Genomic DNA, 23117 nt, shown 5'->3' with positions numbered 1-23117 from the left:
TTGGGAAAGGCACTTAACATGACTTTCCTCACTTCACTCAGGTGTAAATGAATACCTAGCTCAGCTAGGGTTAGGGACGTCCCTCGCATAGGACGTTAAATGGAGGTCCCGTGTTTGGGGAGAGCCACACCCCATGCACACCTTTCGAAGAAAGAACCCACCACACCTTTCGAAAAAGTGTGCGATGGTCCAAAAACCTACAGTCCTATGACAACACATGGGTTCGCCCTTAGTAATAGCCTCCGACTAGTTGGGCAACCCTTGATTGAATGTACATGCTGAACCAATAAATGAATAATTATATAAATTTGCTTAGGAACACTACAATGTAAAGCATATTGTGCTTAGATAATAATCTAAGGAAGCATCAACCTGCAAACAGACATTCAGCACCAAGGAAAGGGCCTATGATGTGCCACAATGATTCAGTACCAAGGACAAATATTGTTTTCCATTGAAAATATGCCGCTGATTTCATGAATGATGCTTATTCTATTCATTTAATTAGCAACAACAATTGATATTCTGTTGAAACTGGCACAAAGTAGAAGGATACGTGAATGTATTTTCTCCTATAGGTCGGAAGTAGACGTTGTAGTAGAATAGGCCATCCTCTGACTCCGGAAGTCTGTATCCATACTGTACATATGAAGCATGACAAATATTAAAACCATTCGATAAATGAAATTATTTGTCAAGTAATTATGCCTATATTGGCTGTATGACAAATATGCAATATAGAATCTAACATAATAATTCGCACCCCATGTCTGTCTTTGATGTTGCACCTTGGATACAGAAAACAATTAAGGATAGGCAAAAGATACTGTATTCCATTTTATCATTGAACTAAAGATACTGTAAATGCAGAAATGTTCGCAGTGGTTGTATGCTCGCGGTTTTCACTTAAAACCAACGTAAAAAGCCGTTTCCATTGTGTGACTGTAGTGCTACTATTGTTTCAAACGTGAACTCAAAACCACCACAAACACTCCATTTCCTCCCTACTGCGAAATAAAATCCCTGTGAACATTTCTGCATTTACAGTATCTTATACAACTTCTCAATAAGCAAACCCACAGTGTTCTTCCAGTGTCTGCGCAGATCTTTGTAGCCTTGGAAGGGACAGTTTTCTGGGAGCTGGCGGGTAACTGAGATCACCTGGCCTTTCTTGTTGCTGGAAAAAGACATTCCATTCCATATACAGATCCTTTCATATAACCAAGGACAGTAAAATACTTGAATATGCAAGAATGATCTTTAATTCCTTGAAAAAAAAATAGTGGAAAGGACACTTTCACCTGGCAGATACTTGAATATGCAAGAATGATCAACGGTTACGTGAAAAGGACACTTAGTCTAGTATATATCAAACCAACGCTTGACTATAAAGCATACCATCAGTCTATATAGTTGTTCACACAAGTTGAGATTGCATAGGATTATAGCTACAGGGGTTCCAAACAAAATAACCAATTTTGAGGAAAAAAATAATCTTAAATTTCTTGCTTTGAATTGTATATCTATATATCATATCATAGAATCATATCATGAAATTTCTGGCTTTGAATTGATCTATATTTCAATATCATAGAACCATGTTGTTATTTCATTAGCTAAGTACCTGGGCAAAACATAGCACCATCGGTCTTCAATGAAATGCTCAGAAATAACTGCATATGGGTTGCTGTAGAAGATCCATGAAGCTTGTGGGTCAACTGCAAAGTCTTCAAGCTGTGTAAAAAAACAAGTTGTTATACTCCTTGGCATCGGATCAAGAAATTTGATGTTATCAAGGAGCACTTATTTATGATAAACATCTGTTCATATGCTTGTAGCTAGTGCAGCCTTTGGGTCAAATCCTAATACTTTGGGGAGGAAAGAAAATTTTTGCAAAACATGTTGTAGTTTGCAATGAGTCAGGTATAGGTAATATGTCGAACCTTACCTTTGTTTGAGGCAATTTCACAGTCTTTGCTTCAATTGCCATGCACACCTCTTCAGCACAAGCTGTCATTTGCACCTCTAGAAAAGAATGAAATCATTATGATATTTACATTTCTTAAACCATCATGTTCAACATCATTTTCTCCATTGGTCAAATAAAGGAACATTAGGCCTGAAATCATAAAGCACAAACTATTATTTGGTCATTAGAGACAATTCAAGTCATACTTACTGACTGCATTCATTGGTCCCTTGCACATCAGAAAGTCTCTCCCTGTACAGAGACAATTCAAAAGTTTCAGATCAAGTGATTACCTTTCAAAAGGTATCTCTGTATATGTCTTATAATCTAGTAAAATTACAACATGGAGTTACAAAAGTGTGTGTGATATCAAAGTAAGAGCCCAGGGATGTCTCAGACTATAGCTCAACTGGTAGCAGCCTCACAGTTGAGCTCCTGGTTCCAATTGCTTGGTAATTGGGAGACCCTTGGTTGACTCATCGGGAGTGTCCCTGTGGTGTAGTGGTCTGCACTTCTGTTACTTACCACATCTGGTTCTGATTACTCGGAACCAGAAGGCCCGAGTTCCCGGGTAGGACACCTCTTGACAAGAGGTGCATTGAGTCATACCAAAGACTTTATAAAAATGGTACATACTTATGAAACAGTATGGAAGTTAAACACACTCCACTACCAGTGGACTAGCCCCCTGCTGCAGTGATTGCACCACAGTGTGGCCCAGGGCTATGACACGGGGATGGGCACTACCCTATTCACCTTATGGTGTGGGAGGATTTTGAATCATAGGTTGGGAACATCTCGGTTGGGGCTGCCCCCAGTCTTTTGGAAGGGATGGGGTCCTATGTTTGAGGAGGTGCCTGAAGCACATTAAAGGGGATTAGGCAAGCATGCCCCTCCCTGCAAAAAAAGCAATGAAACTACACAGTACATGCCCTGTGTGCCACTAGGCACTACAAGGGTCTGAACAAAGGTATGGAAGAAGTACATGTAAGCTTAAGACCCCACCTTGTACAAGTATGTCCCCTACTTTGTTCCAGTTGGGTGCCAACCTGGCGACCATGGTGTACATCAGACAGGACTGTAACAGCGAGAGGGTCACGTCGCTGACCTCCGACACATACAGGTTCATCTTCTCAAACCTCGCCTTCAGCTTTCCTGACTCATAGATGGGGGTCTGCATGGGGGCAGAGCATGACAAGTTATGCAAAATTCAGAAGCATCACAAACTGACATTTAATCAAATCCAACCACCAAGTTGGAGCAGTCTGATAACGATTTATGCAAAATCAAAAGTTATGAGTGCTTTTCTTTGCATAATTCACAACCCATAATGCCACATGCAAACCCACTCTTTATCAGCTGATACACAGACACACACACACAAGGCGAAACTAGTCTGGATGTGGGCTTGAATAAAGTTCTTAACAGGAACTATGCCGCTACACTGAAGATACGGCTTGAGTATGTGCGGTTGGTTTGAAGTTGCCCACTACTTTTTGCCCCATTTATGCAAAATCAAAAGTTATGAGTGCTGAGAATTTTACATAATTCACAACCCATAATGCCACATGCAAACCCATGCTTCAGTAGCTGATGCACAGACACACATACACACACACATACACACACACAGAGGCCCACACACACGCACAAATGCACACGCATACAAATGTTCGCCCATACACACACAAATACAGGCACATATACAAATGCACACACATACACAGATTCACACACATACAAATGCTCGCACACGCATACACACTCACACAAACACACACACACACTGTTACACACACACACACACACACACACACACAACATTACACAACCACCTCCCCATACCTGGACAATAATGTTGATGGTGTCATAGTCATCAACTGATGGAGATGCCAGGATCCCAGCTTCAGTAAAGATGAGTTCTCTAACAGAAATACAAAACGAAGAAAAGATTCAACCTTCCACAAGACAAATATCACCAAAATAAAATTTTGAACAAATCTAAAGGCTGAAAAATATTATGTTGGCAACTCAGTTGTTTCATCATAACTGTTTCAAGCTTAAACAATTATACAACATCATTATTATTTCTCAAACATTTCTAGTAGTAGTGAATATGGCGTTGAAATACGATTCTGAGCTGTCAAGTCAAAGAAACCACCATTAAAAAAATACGATAATAGGATACCTGCATTTTGTGATCTGTTGTTGAAACTTGCCGGTTGCAGGGCCGGTACTTGAGAGAACTTTTGCTGCCTTCTTCACGGTCAAAGTCACCACACACAGCTTCTTTATGTCAGGTAAACTTGAGAAGAACAGCAAGGCCTGTCCTGTGTGACGATTTTCTACCATTTTTCCTGAGATCGTGTCGTGAAAGATCTAGACTTGCCTGAGTGAACTTCGAAACTCCCGCCTCCGTCAAACAAAGCCGAAATGTGACGAAACCGTCACTTTTCCGTAAACTGCGACAGCGAATCTCTTAATTTCTGACCAAAATTGTATGTAAATATTTCTTAAAAGGTCTAAGAAACGTAAAGTCATCAGCATAACATAAAATTTGGAAGCAAATCGTCTTCAGATGTGCTGTGTCGTCTGCAAGACGGAAAAAGTAGCAGCACATTCAGTCACACTACATTCGCTTGCCTTACAAATGCGATAGGAAATCTCTTTATATTTGTGACCAAAATTCTATACGTTACATATTCTTAAAATGTTATAATATTAGAATACTCGATCATTGAATAACTAACTTTTGAAGCAAATCGTCGTATGTAAGACGAGAAAAATAGCAGCACATTCCGTTACAATGCATTCGCTTGTCTGACAGATATTAGTATGCGAAAGTTGACTATGGTCAGAAAAAATTAATACATTGTCTGTATCGCAAAAATTGAGGGGAAAAGGCATTTGTCGCATTAAATGTATAAGCTACGAGTGGATTTTTCATCTGATATCCGTATGTGTGGTGTACATTGTTAGTAAACAGTTGTACAAAGCAACATGTTAACTAATCTCCAAGCAGATCTACACGGGGCGCGAAAATCGTAAATGCTAGCCAGAGAAGCTCCAGTAATCGAATCAACATGGCCTGAAGGTAAAAAAAAAAAACACTTATCATTGCGTCCATGACAACGGGCTGTTGTGAAATCAAGTTCATTCTTTTGCACGGATTCACAAATTTATTGGGGAAAAAAGTAAGTAAGACTTGCTTTAAATTTTGTATAAGATACAAACGTGTGCGAGGCCTCAATCAACACTGGTTTCCCTCTTAAGTTGAACTTTACAGTGGATAGGTGTAGTAGGGCGTGTAGTAGGGCAGAGAAATATTATGACTGTTTGACAGGTCTGGTCACGCTTCATTTGTTTAACCTACTTTTGCTTTAATCCCCTAAATGGATGATGACAGCAACAATATGTAACGTTACGACTCAGTGCGATGACAAAATGTAATACCGGGAAGTGTTGGATTGAGGTCAGCAAAAGACAGCAACATACTGTAACACCGTGACTGTAAATGCATTTAGGTTCGCGTTTTTTTTATTATTTCGCGCTAAAGGGGAAATGGAGTGTTCGCGGTGGATTTAAGTTCGCGGCAGTACTTAAGTCACATACTGCCACAGTATTGGACAAAAATGTTCGCGGTGGTTTTAGGTTCGCAGAGGATGTTATCCATAAAATTTACTTGCTGTGGCCTTATTGGAAAAAACACACTAGCTCAAAAAAGAAAGAAAGAAATTAGATACATATAACGTTAACGTTTAGTAGTATCGTGATTGCACAAGTGTATTGCCGTTTTTTACCTCCGGGAAGGAGGGTTACCAGGCTTAAGGAGGTATTGTATTTGTGATTGGTCGTGTGACGGTCCCGTGTGGTCGCAGCTAGAACTGAAGATCCTATAACCCACAACCCCTTTGATGCATTCGTACGTAGTTTAAGTCCATGTCGTCTGCTAGAATGCGCAAGATGATGCCCGTTTTCACGGGTATGGAGCTAATTTACATATTTAAGGAGGAATGTCCACTGCATCATGATAGGACTCTCAAACACGTGACATATGTAACTGAGATAGAGAGGAATACCGATAGATATCGTTTATGCAAATGAGGATCTAATATGTACAATTGATAGTAAAACACTATTTTCCATAGTGGTAATAAAAATAAAAAAAAACACACACTATTTTCCGTAGTGCCGTAGTGATAAGTGATGGTTATTTCATTCTGGTCGATGGATAGAAGAATTTCATTCTTGCGGCATTTGGAAGATAAGTAACGTTGAACACTAATAGATATAAACCATGCAAACCAGGGTCTCATCTACATAATCTATGAGGAAATGTACAATAGCCATCTTTGCTAAGATAAGGCTTTCATACTTTAAACAATTCTTTTTACCTGGGTCTTAGCAGTGCCCCATCCACGGACTCTTGTTTTGTTTGTTTTAATAACGCACATTTTTCTAGATAAAGATCAGGAAATTGATATTTGACATCGGCTACGAAATATTGCGTTTTTTTATTATCTTAATTACGTAACATATCACAGATCTCCAACAAAACATAGAGCTTTTTTCCTTAGAAAAACAAAGTTTTGACAAATGTCAAAGATCCCCTGTTCCCAATGTATCAGATGATGACAGAGGTTCGAAGTGGGAAACATATTGGGAATTGCAAGAAATGGAAACACAACTAGAGCATTTCGAGTACAATTAAGCAACAAACTGGCTACAATAATCTAACTGACATGTGTATTTCATTGACCACCAATCCGCATAACGAGTTTGACATCTTGACCGGTTGAAATCTCGAGGGATTCCCTTCTTAGGACGTCCTATAATCACGTGACTTTTTCAGAGTCATCCTTTTATTTTTATATTTCACCATTCTAGACACACAGAAAAACGAATCATCAATATAGAAATGAAAATCTTCCTTTTTTATCATCAAAGTGTAGTATTTTAAATGATAGTTGATGTATAAACTGCGGAAACTATTTGACAAAAAAGATCAAAGGAAGGGGGATTTTTTGCGTTTTGATGCTATCGCGATATCTCTTGGGACTCGCATCATCAACTTCCGGTTCAGGTCACGTTTCAAGATGGCTGACCGCCGATAGGACCTGAACGGACGGGCCGCCAAGAATCCCTGGAATTTCGCCCTCAATTATGCGTTTACGTTGCTTGTGTCCACCATTCTGAGGTAGGGGACGATGTGCACGACCTAGAGGCGTAGGTTGGGCTTCTTTCCCCGAGTTCTAACCACTTTTTACGGCCACGGGAAAGCGGGGAAAAGTTGGCGGGGTTTTCGTGCATCAAGTCCCGCCGAGACATCTAGAGGTGGTCTGTCAAGCCAGCGCGCCAACACTCGAATTTCCCAAGTAATTTCATTCCCATACTTTCTATTCTTAGTATTTTTTACAAAATCTACCAACGTTGTAACGATTTTTTGTAACCTTAGCTTGACCCCAGTTGGATTTTTAACCGCTGTGAGGTTTTGTTTTGGTTGTTTTTTTTACGTGGTAAAACTATAAACGGTTAAACATGTGGCAGTGTGTTATTTCGGTGTGTTATTGTTTAGGTTCACAAGTCAGCGTTTGACACGGTTTTTATGATATAAATTTGTAAGGCATGAATTGGTAATGCAATTTGTTCTATTTCAAGGGATAACTTGCCAAAATCAGCTTTATTTTTACGGTAAAATTACGAAAACCTTTTCGTGTAAAATTTTCTCTCGACACGGCAACGTTGAAAATAAACTATTGACGAAAGACGCTGGAATTATGCGGCTTTAACGTAAATTTGTACTTTGTCAACTCCAAAATAATAGCAAGAAGGTACCAAGTCCTTAGAGAGCAAAAGAGTCTTCTCCAAAACAGAGCTCAAAAGTCTATTTTGGGTCGACTTTACCGTTGTTTTTGAAGTAAACATTAAGCTACAGGGGGTTTATTTACAATAATTACACCTTGGTGATAATTTGTAATAACTTATTTACTGACACAAGTCAACCATGCCACCCAGATAAATTTACACTGGTCTAATAATCACATGTTAAGTATTTGTCCACAATGTTTACATATCCAGGATAGTAGTACTGTACTGTACAGCAGTATCATCTGTTATTTCTTACAACCAATCACAGCTGGAATACAGATAACAAGGTTAATGAAAAGGAGGTGGTGTTTTTTCTCACAACCAATCACAGCTTGAATACAGATAACAAGGTTAATGAAGAGGAGGGGGTAAGCTTTTATTCCTGTTTGTCCTCTTAGAAAGAGAGGAGCCAGGGACGAGATCTACAGCTGTGAGAGCGGTTTCCTAGGCAACCATGAAGTGTGGCAGGGACATGTGCGGATCAGCTGCCATCAGTGTAACGTTACTACCTCAACATTGAACTGTGGGGCGTGTGCGACATGGAAAACATACGCCGCCATTTCAAGGAGTTCAAGCCCAAGCACGACTCCGAGGCGGCGGCGACGGCGGGACACGGTCAGAGCGCTGATGCCGCCGCAGGGGGCGCTGAATATCGTTCTCCCACTACCAGCATGCCGGTCACGCTGGATACGCACGTCAGCGACATCCAACAGTCCGTCAACCATTTTCTAAACACCCTGAACTCTCTCTGTGGGGCTGGGACCCAACTGGCGGAGGTTTTCTCCACCGTCTTCGAAGAGACGATGTTGTGGGACGTCACGAGGCAGCTCATGCAGGTTTGGAGCGACGTGAGCCTCGCGACGAGCGGCAATAGTACGCAGGTGAAGGAAGAGGTCGTGATGGCACTGTCAGAGCTAGCGCTGAAAGGCGAAGGCGACGCGTCAACGGACGGCAACTCATCCTTACAAGAACAAGATCTCCAGGTAAGGTCTTCTTATCTTAAGTTACTATTCCTCCACTATACCATCCGTCAGTGCAACAGACTATTGCAGACTGCGTCGTAGTTGTTGTTATGTTATATTGTGTACATAGATATGTTGTGTAAGATCAATGTAATTCAGAAGTGCATGTATCTGTATGAATGATATGTACTTCTGCGAGGTTGGTTTAAACAAATAAAGATTTGATTTGAAGCATGACAGTTCTAGAAGGGAGGGCCTGGAACTAAACAGGATGACACTCAGGATATGACAGTTCATCTGTGTGGGTAAATAACATTATGAAAAGACAGGAGCTTAACGCAACCAACACTGAGATATTTGGGACGGAGTCAGCTACAAATTTGCGTACGTCGGGACTCCCGATTATTTCAGTGTTGCTGACTACTATGTAAAGCTTAGCCTTTTTGGTAAGGTGTTGGTATGTTACAGACGTATCTCTACAGTGTTTACGCTCTAGCATGGTGGTCTGGCAAGCCATAGATTCCCGTTAGAATGTCTCTCATACCCAGCCATTGCTATTGGAGATCTCATGTTTTGTCTGTGGCAGACATTGGCTATTTGTGACGTGCGCTGGGTATTTAACTGGTATAGAATCTATACATAAGGCCACAGTACATCAATATATTTTATTGGTTGTTGAGTCTTTTTCGAGTGAAATTTGTCAAGAGAACAAGAAGTTAAACAAAAATGTTCAGAGAAACACTTGAATCTAACTAGATTGTTTCTCTTTAACTGTGTACAGTTATAATTCTCTATGTTCATTATTTGTACAGACTTTCAAACAGTGTTTTCAGTTGATCTTTCTACTTTTATGAAACTTAATTGCATGACAATCGTACATGGTATGATATATGGCCACAACAACTATTGAACATAGTACAAAATAGAAGTATAGGATATAGAATATAAAATATGAGAAACAACAAAATAAGATGGTGTGGCCAAACTTTGGGTCATAATTTCATATTTTTGCCGTCTGCAAATTTGTATCCCTGTACAATATGCTTCTCCCATCGATAGATTAGAAATATTTAAAAAAAAACAGTTTTGGTGGGTAATACAGGGACTTCATTTACTATACTTGGCACAAGTATGCCAGCAAAGGCGATTATCATTTCTTTTATTAGATGCATGGGAAATAACCATCCCTCCAACTGGGAAAACAGCCATTGAAACAAAAATAGAACTGTACATTGCCACAATGTCTGCTCGCCAACCATTAGATTTTAGTTTCTACAATAACTAAATGACGTAGTTTGGTAAACCTTCAGAATTTCAAAACTCATTTTTCTTTTGTAAATTACCACCTACAATCCTAACTTTTTTAAATTAGGCAAAAAATATTAGCATTATTAGGCCACACCAATTTAATTTCTTGGTTAACGGATTTTTTTGTTGTATAACAGATTTTTTTCTTGAATTTAGCAACAAAAAAATCATGAAAACAGAAGGCTGGGGTGAAAACTTGCACCTGACCCTGTTCACTCCCTGAAATTGTGTGCACCAAAGTACAAACTTTCCTCTGAAATTCTGTTGTCATGTTGATTTTCCAATCTAGCATTTTTTCAAAAATTCTGTTAATCAAGAAATCAAACTGGCCTTAGCTAAGCTAAAGGAAGAGGAGCTTAGAGTACTCTATTGTTATAAATCACAGATTGCAGAGTATAGTATATTTCGAACCCTGACTGTAGACTGAATAGTCAGGTAAGTCTATACAGCACTCTATGTATAGGATGTGTCAACGGTTAGGAATTTGTATCCACTGTTGGTCATATAGAACACGTTGAACAACCATCTCAGATTCAACATTGTTTCTGTTGACTTTAACACTTTTAGGCATGACTCAGTAGTGATGACAGTAAAGATATAGGTATTAAGCCAAGCCCATTCTTTTAGTATCCACTCACACTAGGAAGAAACCCTAATCTTTTTGATAAGTGGTAGTGGGTTCTTTTGTATGTACTCGAGGTGTGGTTCTCCATTTGACGTCCTATCCGAGGCACGTCCCTAGCCGAAGCTAGGTACTCATTTTCACCTGAACGAAGTGAGGAAATTCGTGCCTTTCCCAAGGGTACAATGTCGGGGTATGTCAAGGGATTGGAACCCAGAACCTTTGGGTCCTGGGCCAAACACCGTACCATTATGCCTCACAACGCCACTTATACATGTAAAGGTATTTGGTAAAAGTAGAATTGAAATTGAGCAACATCTATTGTTTTCCATTCATTGTCAGAACATTGTAAGTAGTTAATTTGGTTGTGATTTTTGTCGTTGGAAAAATTCAGATTTATAAAAACAGTCAATGTTTTCATGATATTGGTAAACTGATAAATAAATGAAAAAAACTGGGATTCAAACCCGGAAACCTTGTGATCCAGAATCTATGCTACCATCCACTTAAATCACTGTTGTCTTTCAATTAGGAACCAATACTGTGTTGAGAACTGGCGCCTATCAGAGTATCATGCCAGAAAAATTCTCCTCAGATGGTATCTCAGTGGGAATTTTCAGACTATACTCTTGGGACAAGCTCAAGCATGTAGCAACCAAAATAAACAATATGCAGAGAAGTCTAAATACTCCATTCCTCATGGGAGCCAAGCCAAAGTACTGTAAATGCAGAAATGTTTGCGGTGCTTTTATGTTCCAGGTTTTCGCAATGGCAGTTCCACTTAAAGCCATCGCAAACATTTTTTGTCGAATACTGTAGCAGTATGTAACCATAGCGCTGCCGTGAACTTAAAACCGCTGCGAACACTCCATTTTCGCCTTAGCGCGAAAAAAACCTATGCGAACTTAAATGCACTTACAGTAGCAAGCAGTGATATTTGCAGTGTTATCAGTAAAAGGTTTTAGTTTAAATGGCTGTGTGCTCGTAGAGTGTTGTTGGAATTCTTGCCAGGAAAAGTGCCTGTTCTTTCTAACCAACACTGCCTGGGCGTCATACCAACGTTCCTGAGAGTCACATACCAACGTTCGAGAACCCCACTGAAGTAGGTGCTTTAGAAGGTTCTCGGACAAGTTGTCTGATGAGTTGGGAGATTATGTTGTCGCTGTTAATTGTTACACTGTTTCCGTAGGAGTGATGTCGGAAAGTTGCAATTATACAAAACGATCTGTATTTTTTGTTCTATTAGTATTAGGGGTCAGTTATGAAAGTTTTGAATCAGCGTTCCAATTTGCATAGAAATAATGTGTACAGTATGTACCTTATAATTACTATATTTCCTTTTTTTTCATCTAAAACCTTAAATTACAGGAAATAACATTTTAGATAGTAGTAAGGACTTCCACGTCCCCAACACACAAGATTTCTTTGTACGATACCGTATGATAGCTTATGTATGATTCTGTACGATCTGATAGCTGAAGTTTATGCGCACAATCTCTATTTCAGGTTTACATTTTAAGTTTGCAGTGACAGTGGTAGAAATACTTTTTTCCAGTGTTCTGCAATATTGCAGAATGTCAAAATTTTGTTCTGCAAGTTGAAAATATTTTCTGCAAATATACAAGCCTCCATACTACAACCTTCTCAACCTAATATCAATAATGCCTAATTTTTTGCCTATTTATATTATATCTAGCTTGCAATATTGCTTTAATCTTTTATTCTCTCACTCTATCGTTGATTTTTACAAGCAAAGTTTGAAACAAGAAAAAATATACAAATATAAGATTGAGAACCATTGAATCCTGATCCTGATTCTTTCATTCTGCAAAATTGCAAATTGTTTCATTTTTCTCCTGCAATTTTGAAAATCCTTCTGCAAATTGCAGACTGCAGGTGGGTATTTCGAACACTGAGTGATTTAATTTTGCCGTAGGAAGAAATGGAGTGTTTGCGTTGGTTTTTAGTTTACGGTTGAAATAAGGTAATAGATGGGCAGAAGACATCTTTCTAACATAACAAGCCTTTTTACAGTGATTTTAAGTATATTTGTTTGGGGTTAAGAGTTTATAGCGAAAACCGTTAACATCAAAAAACGACGCAAAAATGTCAATGTTTACAGTAATGCCTACAATCTCTGTTTCAGTTTTTACAGTATGCATTATTGTACCGTCTAAGTCTTATAATCTCTACATTCTTATTCATAACTGTTGGAAAACTTCAAATTCTTTGACCAGACTTTGAACTTGCCCCACCCTTATCTTAGGACCTTGAGTAGCTTGCAATGGAATGGTCCTTGACGTTCCGATTGGCTAACCAATTAAAAGTTCAAGGAATCTAACGGCTTTTCTGTCTAACAGCTATCTGGCAAGAAATTTTAATGTCCTGCGAATTTTTGGTGAAGGTAGGAATTTGTCAAATATTTTCCGGCCATTATATTTTCTAAAACATCTATAGGAAGCACATGGTTCTTGACATCCAAAGATAGTTTACACAGAGTGGGCGTAATGCAAGTTAAACTAGAGAACTACTCAAAGAACGCAGACCTCTTCCAAGGCTACTATAATTCACTTCATCTTCACGGTAGCAAAATTTCACGGTGTAAGGAAAATGGACATTTTCACTGAACTTTAACTTCACGGTGGCGGCAAGTGATTTACAGAACAGATGTGTGAAGGAATCATAAATAATTACAACAGGTTTTTCATGGTGATGATTAGTTCACGGTACAGTGGTGACCGTGAAAACAGTGAACATAAAGTTAAAGTGAAAGAAACAAGAATTACAGTATTTTTGCCAGTATTATTCTAAATCCGTAAATTTTTGCAGTGGTTTTATATTCCCGGTTTTCGCCCTCCACCGCGAATTCATATTAACACCACACATACAGTATATATGTTTCCATTGTTTTAATGAACTTGTGTACTACTGAATTGTTTCACCAGAGAAATTATGTCAACGTGAAAATAAATATCTTTACAGTAGTTGTCAGGTTAGGGATTTTAGCTAACATTTTCTGGCCAGTAGCAAAATCTATTTAAAGCACAGCCATGGTTGTAGACATTGAAAGATAGTTGACACAGAGAGGGTTTATCGTGCAAGATAAACTCCAAAACCACTCAAAGAACTGAACCCAAAGCTAAATTTGAAAGTTTTCTGCAACAGCCAGCATGCCAACAGATACAAGGATACGTGTATATCTCTGTCTAGTTGCTCATACATCTTTCAAATATCAAAATTGATACATGAATGAATACATTTTGTATCAGTTTTACCAATTTTTTCATCTAACGGTTTTTCTAATTTATAAGTACAGCTTTAAATGTTTCAGTTCTCATTCTGGGCTCGAAAATTGATATCCATACAATTTGCTGACAAATTTTTAAGATTATAGAAAAAAACTTGAACAAAAAGATAGTAGGATTGGTCAGTCGACCAATCGTAGGGAATTACGCTGAGGAAGCGACCTTTGACCTCCGCTCGTCCCGTCTTCATATTTGCGGCATCCACCGTTCTGAACGGATGGGCCCGCCTCCCGCTCAACGTTCCGTCGGAAACTTTTCCCCTCTCGAGCTTTCACTATGAAGCATTTCAACCTACCGTGCGGCGCTCCCCAACTACCGAGGCACACGAATCTGCCAAGAAACTTGCGGGTTGCCGTCCTCGTTGGGCCCGACGCCGACCAGACAGCAGGGCCGCGGTGTGCAACTACCACAGCAGCGTGCATGGGCCGCCAGTAACGTTGCCCACCTGGATTCGCAGTTCTAAGCGAGAGGCTCCACCCGTCCCTGAGTCTCTACACTGTTCGTAATCTTTGGCGACGTCCTGCAGCGAGTTTTCTTCACCAGCCTGGGACTGCACACCCGTTCCTGCCTGCCCATAACGTCCACAGAGACAGTGAGTCCACAGCGACCGGAACGACAGCCCCCCTCCCCACTTCCCGCCAGTGATGCAGGTCTCGCGAGACGCCCGAGACTTTGGCAGCCATGTTTCTTCCCGTGAACTACGTAAACAACTTTTCCACGAGCGGTCCTTCCTCAGCGCCCGCCTCTCTCCCTTTCCACCCGTACCTACACGGACTCGAGATTGCGGTGCGCATCTACAGCAGCTTGCACAAGGCGCCCAGTACACCCACTCCACGTCACGATGTGACTTTACTTTCCGGTCCGACTCGGAGTTCGCGGTAGCGCCCTGCAGCGAGATCGTCACCAGTCTGGGTTCGCACAGCCGCAACTCTTGATTAGATTAGATTACTAGTAGAGTAGATTAGAGTAGTTTAGCTCAGCCAGATTGACAGTGCATCAAGACCAGCTCCAGCTGCGTACCGAAGACCCCCATTACCCGCCCACGGCCCACTTCACAGTACTAAGTGAGAGCTACACGCCGACGCACATTTCCGGCCTGACTCTACGCTGTTCGACAGTGCCCGGTGACGTTCTGCGGCCCGTTCTTCGCCAGTCCTGGACTGTTTTGCATGTACTCGAATATCTAGCTACTTTCTATTTTAGATTCAATACTACCCCTACAGCTAACTACATTTCCGCTACGCGGTTTGGGGCCCTCACTTCTTTCGGCTTGGCCGTTGATGTCTTTGTGCAACCAATAAGCCTCTATCACAGAGCAGACTCACATATTAAAGACATCACATGCCCCAAACCGCGTAGCTCTCTTCTTGTATTGTATATGTGTACGTAAGTGTAATTATAGTAGGATTGGTCAGTCGACCAATCGTAGGGAATTACGCTGAGGAAGCGACCTTTGACCTCCGCTCGTCCCGTCTTCATATTTGCGGCATCCACCGTTCTGAACGGATGGGCTCGCCTCCCGCTCAACGTTACCACCATCCCGCCCTTGCTGCAATTTCGTATTTTTAACGAACGATTAGATTTGTGTAAACTCACCAATACTGTACGTAATTCCTGCACTGCAGTTTGTGTTATGACCGCCAAGACCACAGTCTTTGGCCGTTGATGTCTTTGTGCAACCAATAAGCCTCTATCACAGAGCAGACTCACATATTAAAGACATCACATGCCCCAAACCGCGTAGCTCTCTTCTTGTATTGTATATGTGTACGTAAGTGTAATTTTATTAATATCATGTTGAAACTAGATGAGTTGGCTCTTTTGGGGCAATATAAAACCGAGAATACTGACTAAATATTATGAATCTCGTATTGCAGAAAACTGAAATAATGTATTTTGCCCTAGGCCTGTGGCACGTTGCTACGAAACAAGTGCTCGCTGTTCCTTTGATGTGAAGAATTTATATAAGTTTAAAGCGTATCACAATCAGATCATCTTTTTCATCAAAGGTCTGTTTAAAGCGATGACGCAAATACACCTACACACGATATCACATGCCTATCGACATCTATTCATGCATGGTTGGGTGCCATTTGAATCAATTCTTCTTGAATAGATAACAGATTTCAAATTCATTAGGGACTGAATCCAGTAACACTATATGACGTCTAACTGTAATTACATTTTCACAGATGGCTTGCTAGCCTCCGGCTATATGTAAGATTTTTATGGATTATAAATAGACAGAGCTAGAGCGAAGGCTTTTGAAAATCATCTTTTGACCTGCTTTCAAACTCTGACCTATATATTTCGCTGGTTGCGTGAAATCGTGGTCTAGATGTTTTTGACCCCTTGACCTGAATTTGCGAAAATTGTTGATGGACCGTGATTTCCGACTCAAGTAAAACAGACGCATATGAAATTAAAGCTTACCTTCAATTCAAATGTCAAATCTCTAACAGTATTGGTCCCTGAGGGTTATTTTTTTTATTCCATATGACATTGTTGAAAAGCAATTAATATGATATTGTAACTAATTGAGATGTCTCTTTTGACCTAACGGCAAGATGGCTGGTGTTAAAATGTCATACTGAAAATGAAACTGCTTCTCAATTAAAAGTTGGTCTCACTTTAAAACTTAGTTTTCAAGCTAACGACTTCGATATTTTTGAAGCTATCGTAGGATAAAGGTACGATTTTAAAGTCATATACAGAATATTATTGAAATTTCAGTATCAGTAAGAACAATATAACCTTTATTGCTGTATACCTTTTACATTCAAATATCATTCAAAACGTACAAGTATGACCAAAAAGACAACAAAACACACTCAGCTTAAAAAGATTAGTTTTTTGGTCGATGAAATCTGTTAAGCTTTGTCAATTCAATTGGCTGCAGCGACAATGCCACCGTGTGGCGGGTCCAGTGAGGGGGGGGGGGGGGGTGCTGAAGGGGGGGGGGGGGGTGCTGAACAAAGGTTAAACTTCCCCTGCTTGGATGGTTGTGTTACGTGCCTCTCGCTGGTAACACCTGATTTTCTTGGGAGGTAGACTGTGTACACTGCCCTGATCTCTGCCGATGGGGTTGTTATTCTTGGAGATGGCATGCATATTTAGCAGGGTTGGGGAGGGGGGAATGGTAGCCTAGGATCCAGACTGTTTCCAGGGCCTACACATGTGTGTGTTGCGGTCGTGTGGCGTAACAGCAGGGTGTTCGGCCCAGAACCAAGCGGTCCTGGGTTCGAATCCCCCTAGCCCTAGCGCCACCGATGTTGTGCCCTTAGGAAAGGCAACTTTCCTCACTCCACCCAGATGTAAAAATGGGTATATTGCACTGTAAAAATACTTGAGTGCAGTGCCACGTCGTCCTTGTCTGTCAAAAGGTTTGTAAATAAAATGGCAGGTATACCAGCTACATGTATATAGATACAGGCTTTTCTAGGAAAAATTGCAAGGGGCAGCATTGCAAGTAAGTGTAGTTCCAAGCCGGAAGACAGTGTTGAACTTGTAGAATTCGAAGTCGATATGGGGGGGATTCTAAGGTTTTCTTACTTTTAAGACCAAATTACTGTAAGACAGGTCAAAGTTGAAGACTTTGGTCACATGTGATCTAGTAGCAGCGCCCCTGTAACCCTCTTTAGAAAAAGCCCAGCAGATACACAGGCCAATATGCCCCCAAGGAAATTCTACAACAGCCCCCCCCCCCCCGAATTATATACCCTGATAAACACAATAGATAGCATGTTACAACAGCCTCATTACTCAGATGGGTACCTACTGGCTGTAGAAAGTGAATATAGATAATATAGAGATCGGAGGGTCTGGCATCCAGGCTAGGGTTCTGAGGAAGTATTGGTGTCCCTTCAGTAGAAATGTTGAGCACATCTGTACTAGGAGGTGACACTCTTGATGGCCAGGGGTCAGACAGGGTCAACAGCTGGTCAGGACAGTTGTCTGGGGCAGACAGCAGCGTTACCGTAAATGCAGAAATGTTCGCGGTGGTTTTGTGTTTGCGGGTTTTCACTTTGAACTTTCAGCGTGAACATTTTGCCCACCAATGACTGTAGCGCCACTATTGTTTCAAATACGAACTTAAAACCCCTCGCGAACACTCCATTTTCTCCCTATCGCGAGATAAAAACCATGCAAATTTAAATGCAGTTACAGTAACTGCTTCCCACAGGAAAGAATTTTAGATAAAAACTATAAAACCAAGGCTTCATAAAAGTATGAACCCAAATTTCAATCTTAATAGTTATTCTCAACCTGAAAGTCAGAAAGGTCTATTTTATGAAAATGGAAAGAAAAATGGATGGTTACTAGCTTAAACTCTGAGAAAAGCTGACAGTAGTAAACAAACCGAACCTTTCACCCCAGATTTCTCATGCATCCATCTGCAAGACCCAATTGCAATAACTTGAGCATATGCCCTGACTCCTAAGGCCTAAACTCGTTAACTGGACAAAGTTATACATTTAGTACGACCCAAGTGAAAAACGCTTGTGAAAATATGTAGCATCGGTAGTGGAAGTAATGTGACATTTATTTTCCATTGGGCCTGGAGACAAAATATATACATGAATGTGTTGTCCCGTATTGCTTTACCTTCGGACCAGTACCATGTAGCATACATAGAGTTTATACTATAACCGACTTTATGTCATACCTGGGCAGGGAATAACGTTCAATACCAGTGTTCTGGACTGGTTTATATGTTGCAGTTTTGCCCAGACTTTGAAGTCGTATTGAGCGGGCTTCCATCGAATAATTCGAACACTGTTGCGCCGCTGTCGAAAATTTGAATGCAGGGTTCAGGCGTTGGAATTGACGTTATAATTTTTTTGTTCAGAGGACACAAAATTCTCTCAACTTCTGGCACATTTCATATTGAAATGTCGTTGTTTTCTTCGGGTAGGTATGACAGAAATAATATACGGCCTTTGGGCGATATGAACCGCGGTTGCGCTGGTATTATAAGTGGTACCTCAGACGATATGGTATACACCGTGTATCTAGTACTAGTATTAGTAAGATTGCAGAGATAGCATCCGGGGCAGTTAAAATAAAAAGCTCCCATCAGTTAAATTGTTCTACGAAAAACTTAATTGACAAAACATTATGTGTGGTACCTTTGCGCCAATACCACAACATAACAACCTGTCTAGTAAGATTGCAAAGATAGCATCCGGGCAACTAATAAGGTAAAAGCTCCCATCAGTTTGTATTAGATTGTTCTAAGAAATTCTTTATTGAGGAGAATGTTTACGTGTGGTGCCTTTGCGCCAAAACCACAGCATACTGTAATTCTTGTTTCTTTCACTGTAACTTTATATTCACTGTTTTCACGGTCACCTCTGTACCATGAACTAATCACCGTGAAAAACCTGTTGTAATTATTTATGATACTTTTACACATCTGTTCTGTAAATCACTTGCTGCCACCGTGAAGTTAAAGTTCAGTGAAAATGTCAATTTTCCTTACGCCATGAAATTTTGCTACCGTGAAGATAAAGTGAATTACAGTAGATACAATACATGCATAAGGCCACACCAATTTTTTTGTTGCTTTTCGGAATCGCCTCGCCTGTTTTTCCCGTTTTTAAAAAAAAATTGGGTCACTATTCCCATTAACAAATTTTTACTCACGATTTTACTATCTGTTGAGTTGTAAAACTCAATAGCCATCAAAGTAGACTATGAAGGCCTGCATATTCCTAAAAAGTGTGGTCACATTTTATCATAAGTTATAGCTTTTCATTTATTAAAACTATTTCTCAGTGTCCATCCATATATTACATAGCAAAAGGTAATTTTGTTACTGAAATTATAGTACTAGATCAAAGGAAGATAATCCTCAATTTCTTCTTTATGTTATATACCGTAATCCCTTATCTGCACCCCAGACTATTTGCAAAAAATTTTATTTTATTTCTTTTTTTCGCCCTGTCGCTCCAATTTTTTTCTGAAAATATCCGAGAATCAACAAATAAAATTGGTGTGGCCTCACCATCTGTCCATTAGGATTGTAGGAGATAGTATCCAGAGCAACTAAGTACCCTCCCATCAGTTTGAGTTAGATTGTTCTAAGAAAATCTTTATTGGCGAGAACATTTACCTTAGATGCCCTTGGTGTTACTATCTCCGTCCAAAACAACTTGCGTTCATTTGTATTCCTCTAGCAGTCGTGTTCCTTCGTAATTGTATCCAAACCCGCGGAGAACTATTTATATTAAGCTTACTTGTGAATCACTGTTAGAGATTGTTAAAGCCCAATTGAGTCCTATTTGTATAGGTAACATCACTCAGTATAGCCTGGATCCAAGGCAGTTCCCAGGGCCTACACAGGCCAACTTCTCGGCTCTAGGGCCAACATAGCCTGAGTACCAGCCTCCGTAGTGACCGCTGGCTAAAAAAGATATCACTTGCTATTGACTGCTGGCTCAAAAAAAAGTTAAGTACATTGTATTTGTGCTACATATACTTCAGGTTTGCTATGTTAGTTTAGCGATTACGGAATCTTTTTATAGGTATGAATTGGTATTGAATTTTTTATTTATTTTTGAGTCGAATGTGTGATAGTTGTGTGGCGATTTGTTAAAAATAAAGAGAACGCTAGCGACCCCAAAAAACACCCCTCCCATTTTGAGTTGAATGTGTGATAGTTGTGTGGCGATTTGTTAAAAATAGAGAGAACGCTAGCGACCCAAAAAAACACCCCTCCCAATAAAATGGTATGGCGACCCTGTGATGTCAAAATTCAAGATGGTAGCCACCACACATGCCAACAGATCCAACAAAGGTTTTGCTACACAAACCTGTAATCATGATTTTTTTGAGCCAGCGGTCACTATGAGTGAGTGAGTGGTCACTATGGAGGCTGGTACTCAGGCTAGGGCCAACAACTTGCCCCCGGGCCCCCAGGAAATTCTACAACAGGCCCCCTTGAGATTGGGGGTCTGGCATCCAGGCTACACTCAGTATGGAGCCAATTTACACTCCATTCATGGCCACAGTTTCATTCAATAAATTAAGATCAATTCTACTGTTCACACTAGCTTGTTATGAACTTCTTGGAAAAGTATTTTTATTGGTACATAGTTTGTAATGTCAAGGCAATGGGGGAAAATTACATTGTCACTTCTCTATACAATGTTTTCTTGGCAAACTAAAAATACATTGTATGATAAAAGGCTACACCAATAAGTTTGCTTGGTTCTGATTTTGTATATTATTATTATAAGTTCCTCCTGAATTTGAAGATCAACATGAAAACAGAGTCTAAGGGCCCATTAACAATTGAGTGTATATTTAAGCCTGTATGAGTTGCGTATTTACAATTTTTGTCTTAAGAGTTTGCTGCCGAAAAATTGTTTTTTTCCGGCTCGATAACCAGGCTGCTCAACGGTTAGTCAAAGTTGAAAATAACTTCTTTCTTGCAAACTTTACCTAGGCAAAAAAATGTCAATGCACAACCCATAAAGACTTGGATACATGCACAAGTGTGAACAAGCCCTTAGGAGAAAGTCTGTACCTTCGCGGACTGTCGGTTTTCACGGTGAACTCTTCGGCACAAACTTAAAAAAACACCACAAAACGTTTTGCCTGCCTGTGACTGTAGCGCTACTATTGTTTCAAACGCAAACTTAAAACCACTGCGAACACTCTTTTTCTCCCTACCGCGAAATAAATACCATGCGAACTTAAATGCATTTACACAATTACAGTGTGCTATTTTCATTTTGTCCTCTTTCTAAAATTTTAATTAAAAATGTCCATGAACCAAGATATAGCATTGGCGTTGCCCTAGGTGAGTTTTGATACATTATCAAAATAAAATGTGCACAAATAGTTCCTTTAAACCCTTGTTATGTCTTTCGAATATTACAAAATTTCAACAAGAAAAAAAAAATGAAAATAAAAAGACACTGACTCAATGTCAAGGGGCAAGTGTGGGGGTTCAGCAGACAACATACCAGCTGTTATAACACTGGCTGCCAACAGTAAGTAGCAGGGACGGTAACCCTTTTTGACCCTTCAAATTCCCCTGGACTAAACATAGACAGCCAGCCAGGGTAGGAATTTGGTGATGCTTGCTTGTCTTTTTATTCCCCCTCCCCTTTAAGCAGCTGACTATACAACGTAATAAGCCATTGTATTTATAGTATTGTTACAACTCATTTTTCTTCTTTCTCGTGAGAACCGTTCCTTTCTATTTTGGAACTACCAACCGATACACTCTTCTCTTCAATCTTGCAAAGATTCTACCTACAGATATGTAATAGTTTTTATTAAGGTAAGTCGTTCATGACATATATATAAACTAATCAAAAACTAAATGTCTTGCTAATAACATACATTTCAAGCATACTATAATTTATTTGATTTGCTTTGCTGACAGCGGAAGAATTCCTACCTGTCAAGAACGTAATAGGAAGTCATTAATACATATAGACGGGGCATCTTTGAAGATCCTTGTAGGATGATAGTATCAGAGCTTAGCCAGAGATAACTAGTTTTGCATATGGAACAGTTCCGTCCGTGGTGCCCCAGTTGTTGGAGAGAGAACACCAAGAATAACTCCAGGAGGTGGCGGTGTGACCCTGGCTGTCGGCACTAAGACAAATTCCTCGGGTCCATCCAGTGTCCCTGTCTTTATCGTTCGTACTTTCTATTTTTGTAGCCTCTTGATCACACAGTGTGTTAAAATTACATCTCGGCACTGTGTTGGCACGACTACCCTCTCTTGTGAAAGAGCCACAATATGGAACTGATTGGGAAAACTACAACTGCTTTTCTGTAGACTTGTCTGGTGGAAAAACGCGCTGTTCAACTCTTTCAGGTATCTATCCTCACTCCTATGTTTGTCTATTTTTTTTCTTAGATGCAGTTCTCATACTTTTGAATGTCTGGATACAGAAATTTTGAAGTGCCACACCCACCCAAATCTTCAGCACATCTTGATACAATCCGTAGACTTATCTTGTGTCTAGCTAAGACGTTAGGCGTTAAAGGAAGATTTTCCTCTAAGAAGTGAGCTGTGTAGAATGCTAGTGCGGGATTAAAGTCTTGAGTAGCTGCTCGGA

General features: G+C 40.1%; 2 protein-coding genes across 7 annotated transcripts in view; one reads left to right on the top strand and one right to left on the bottom strand.

The window, feature by feature from the left end:
- Positions 1-475: 475 nt before the first annotated feature.
- Positions 476-4341, bottom strand: LOC136438503 (uncharacterized protein C18orf63-like). Its single transcript, XM_066433313.1, has 8 exons — positions 4158-4341; positions 3815-3893; positions 2975-3143; positions 2180-2221; positions 1949-2025; positions 1625-1734; positions 1081-1177; positions 476-639 (listed from the first exon to the last, which is right to left on the bottom strand). The coding sequence occupies exons 1-8, from the start codon at positions 4319-4321 to the stop codon at positions 505-507; spliced, it is 873 nt and encodes a 290-aa protein (XP_066289410.1). The 5' UTR covers positions 4322-4341; the 3' UTR covers positions 476-504.
- Positions 4342-7033: 2692 nt separating this feature from the next.
- LOC136438051 (granule associated Rac and RHOG effector protein 1-like) overlaps positions 7034-23117 on the top strand; it is a 49951-nt gene continuing 33867 nt past the window's right edge. For 3 of the 6 annotated variants that reach the window (XM_066432713.1, XM_066432712.1, XM_066432708.1), the window contains exons 1-2: positions 7035-7344; positions 8236-8820. In XM_066432713.1, coding sequence (XP_066288810.1) covers positions 8377-8820 — 444 coding nt within the window. In that variant the 5' untranslated portion in view covers positions 7035-7344; positions 8236-8376. Of the gene's footprint in view, positions 7345-8235; positions 8821-23117 lie in introns of all 6 variants that reach the window. The other 3 variants (XM_066432711.1, XM_066432706.1, XM_066432707.1) reach the window with 2 other exon arrangements.

This window comes from Branchiostoma lanceolatum, chromosome 7 (genome assembly GCF_035083965.1).
Source record: "Branchiostoma lanceolatum isolate klBraLanc5 chromosome 7, klBraLanc5.hap2, whole genome shotgun sequence".
In the NCBI taxonomy this organism is placed as follows: Eukaryota; Metazoa; Chordata; class Leptocardii; order Amphioxiformes; family Branchiostomatidae; genus Branchiostoma; species Branchiostoma lanceolatum.
The sequence above is the reverse complement of the archived record's forward strand: the minus strand, read 5'-3'. Positions and strand labels throughout refer to the sequence as shown.

Coding starts and splice junctions, on each gene's coding strand:
- LOC136438503 (XM_066433313.1), bottom strand. CDS start 4,321: ATGGTAGAAAATCGTCACACAGGACAGGCCTTGCTGTTCTTCTCAAGT. Junction 3,894..4,157: donor CAACAGATCACAAAATGCAG/GTATCCTATTAT, acceptor TATTTCTGTTAG/AGAACTCATCTTTACTGAAG. Junction 3,144..3,814: donor CCATCAACATTATTGTCCAG/GTATGGGGAGGT, acceptor GCCCCCATGCAG/ACCCCCATCTATGAGTCAGG.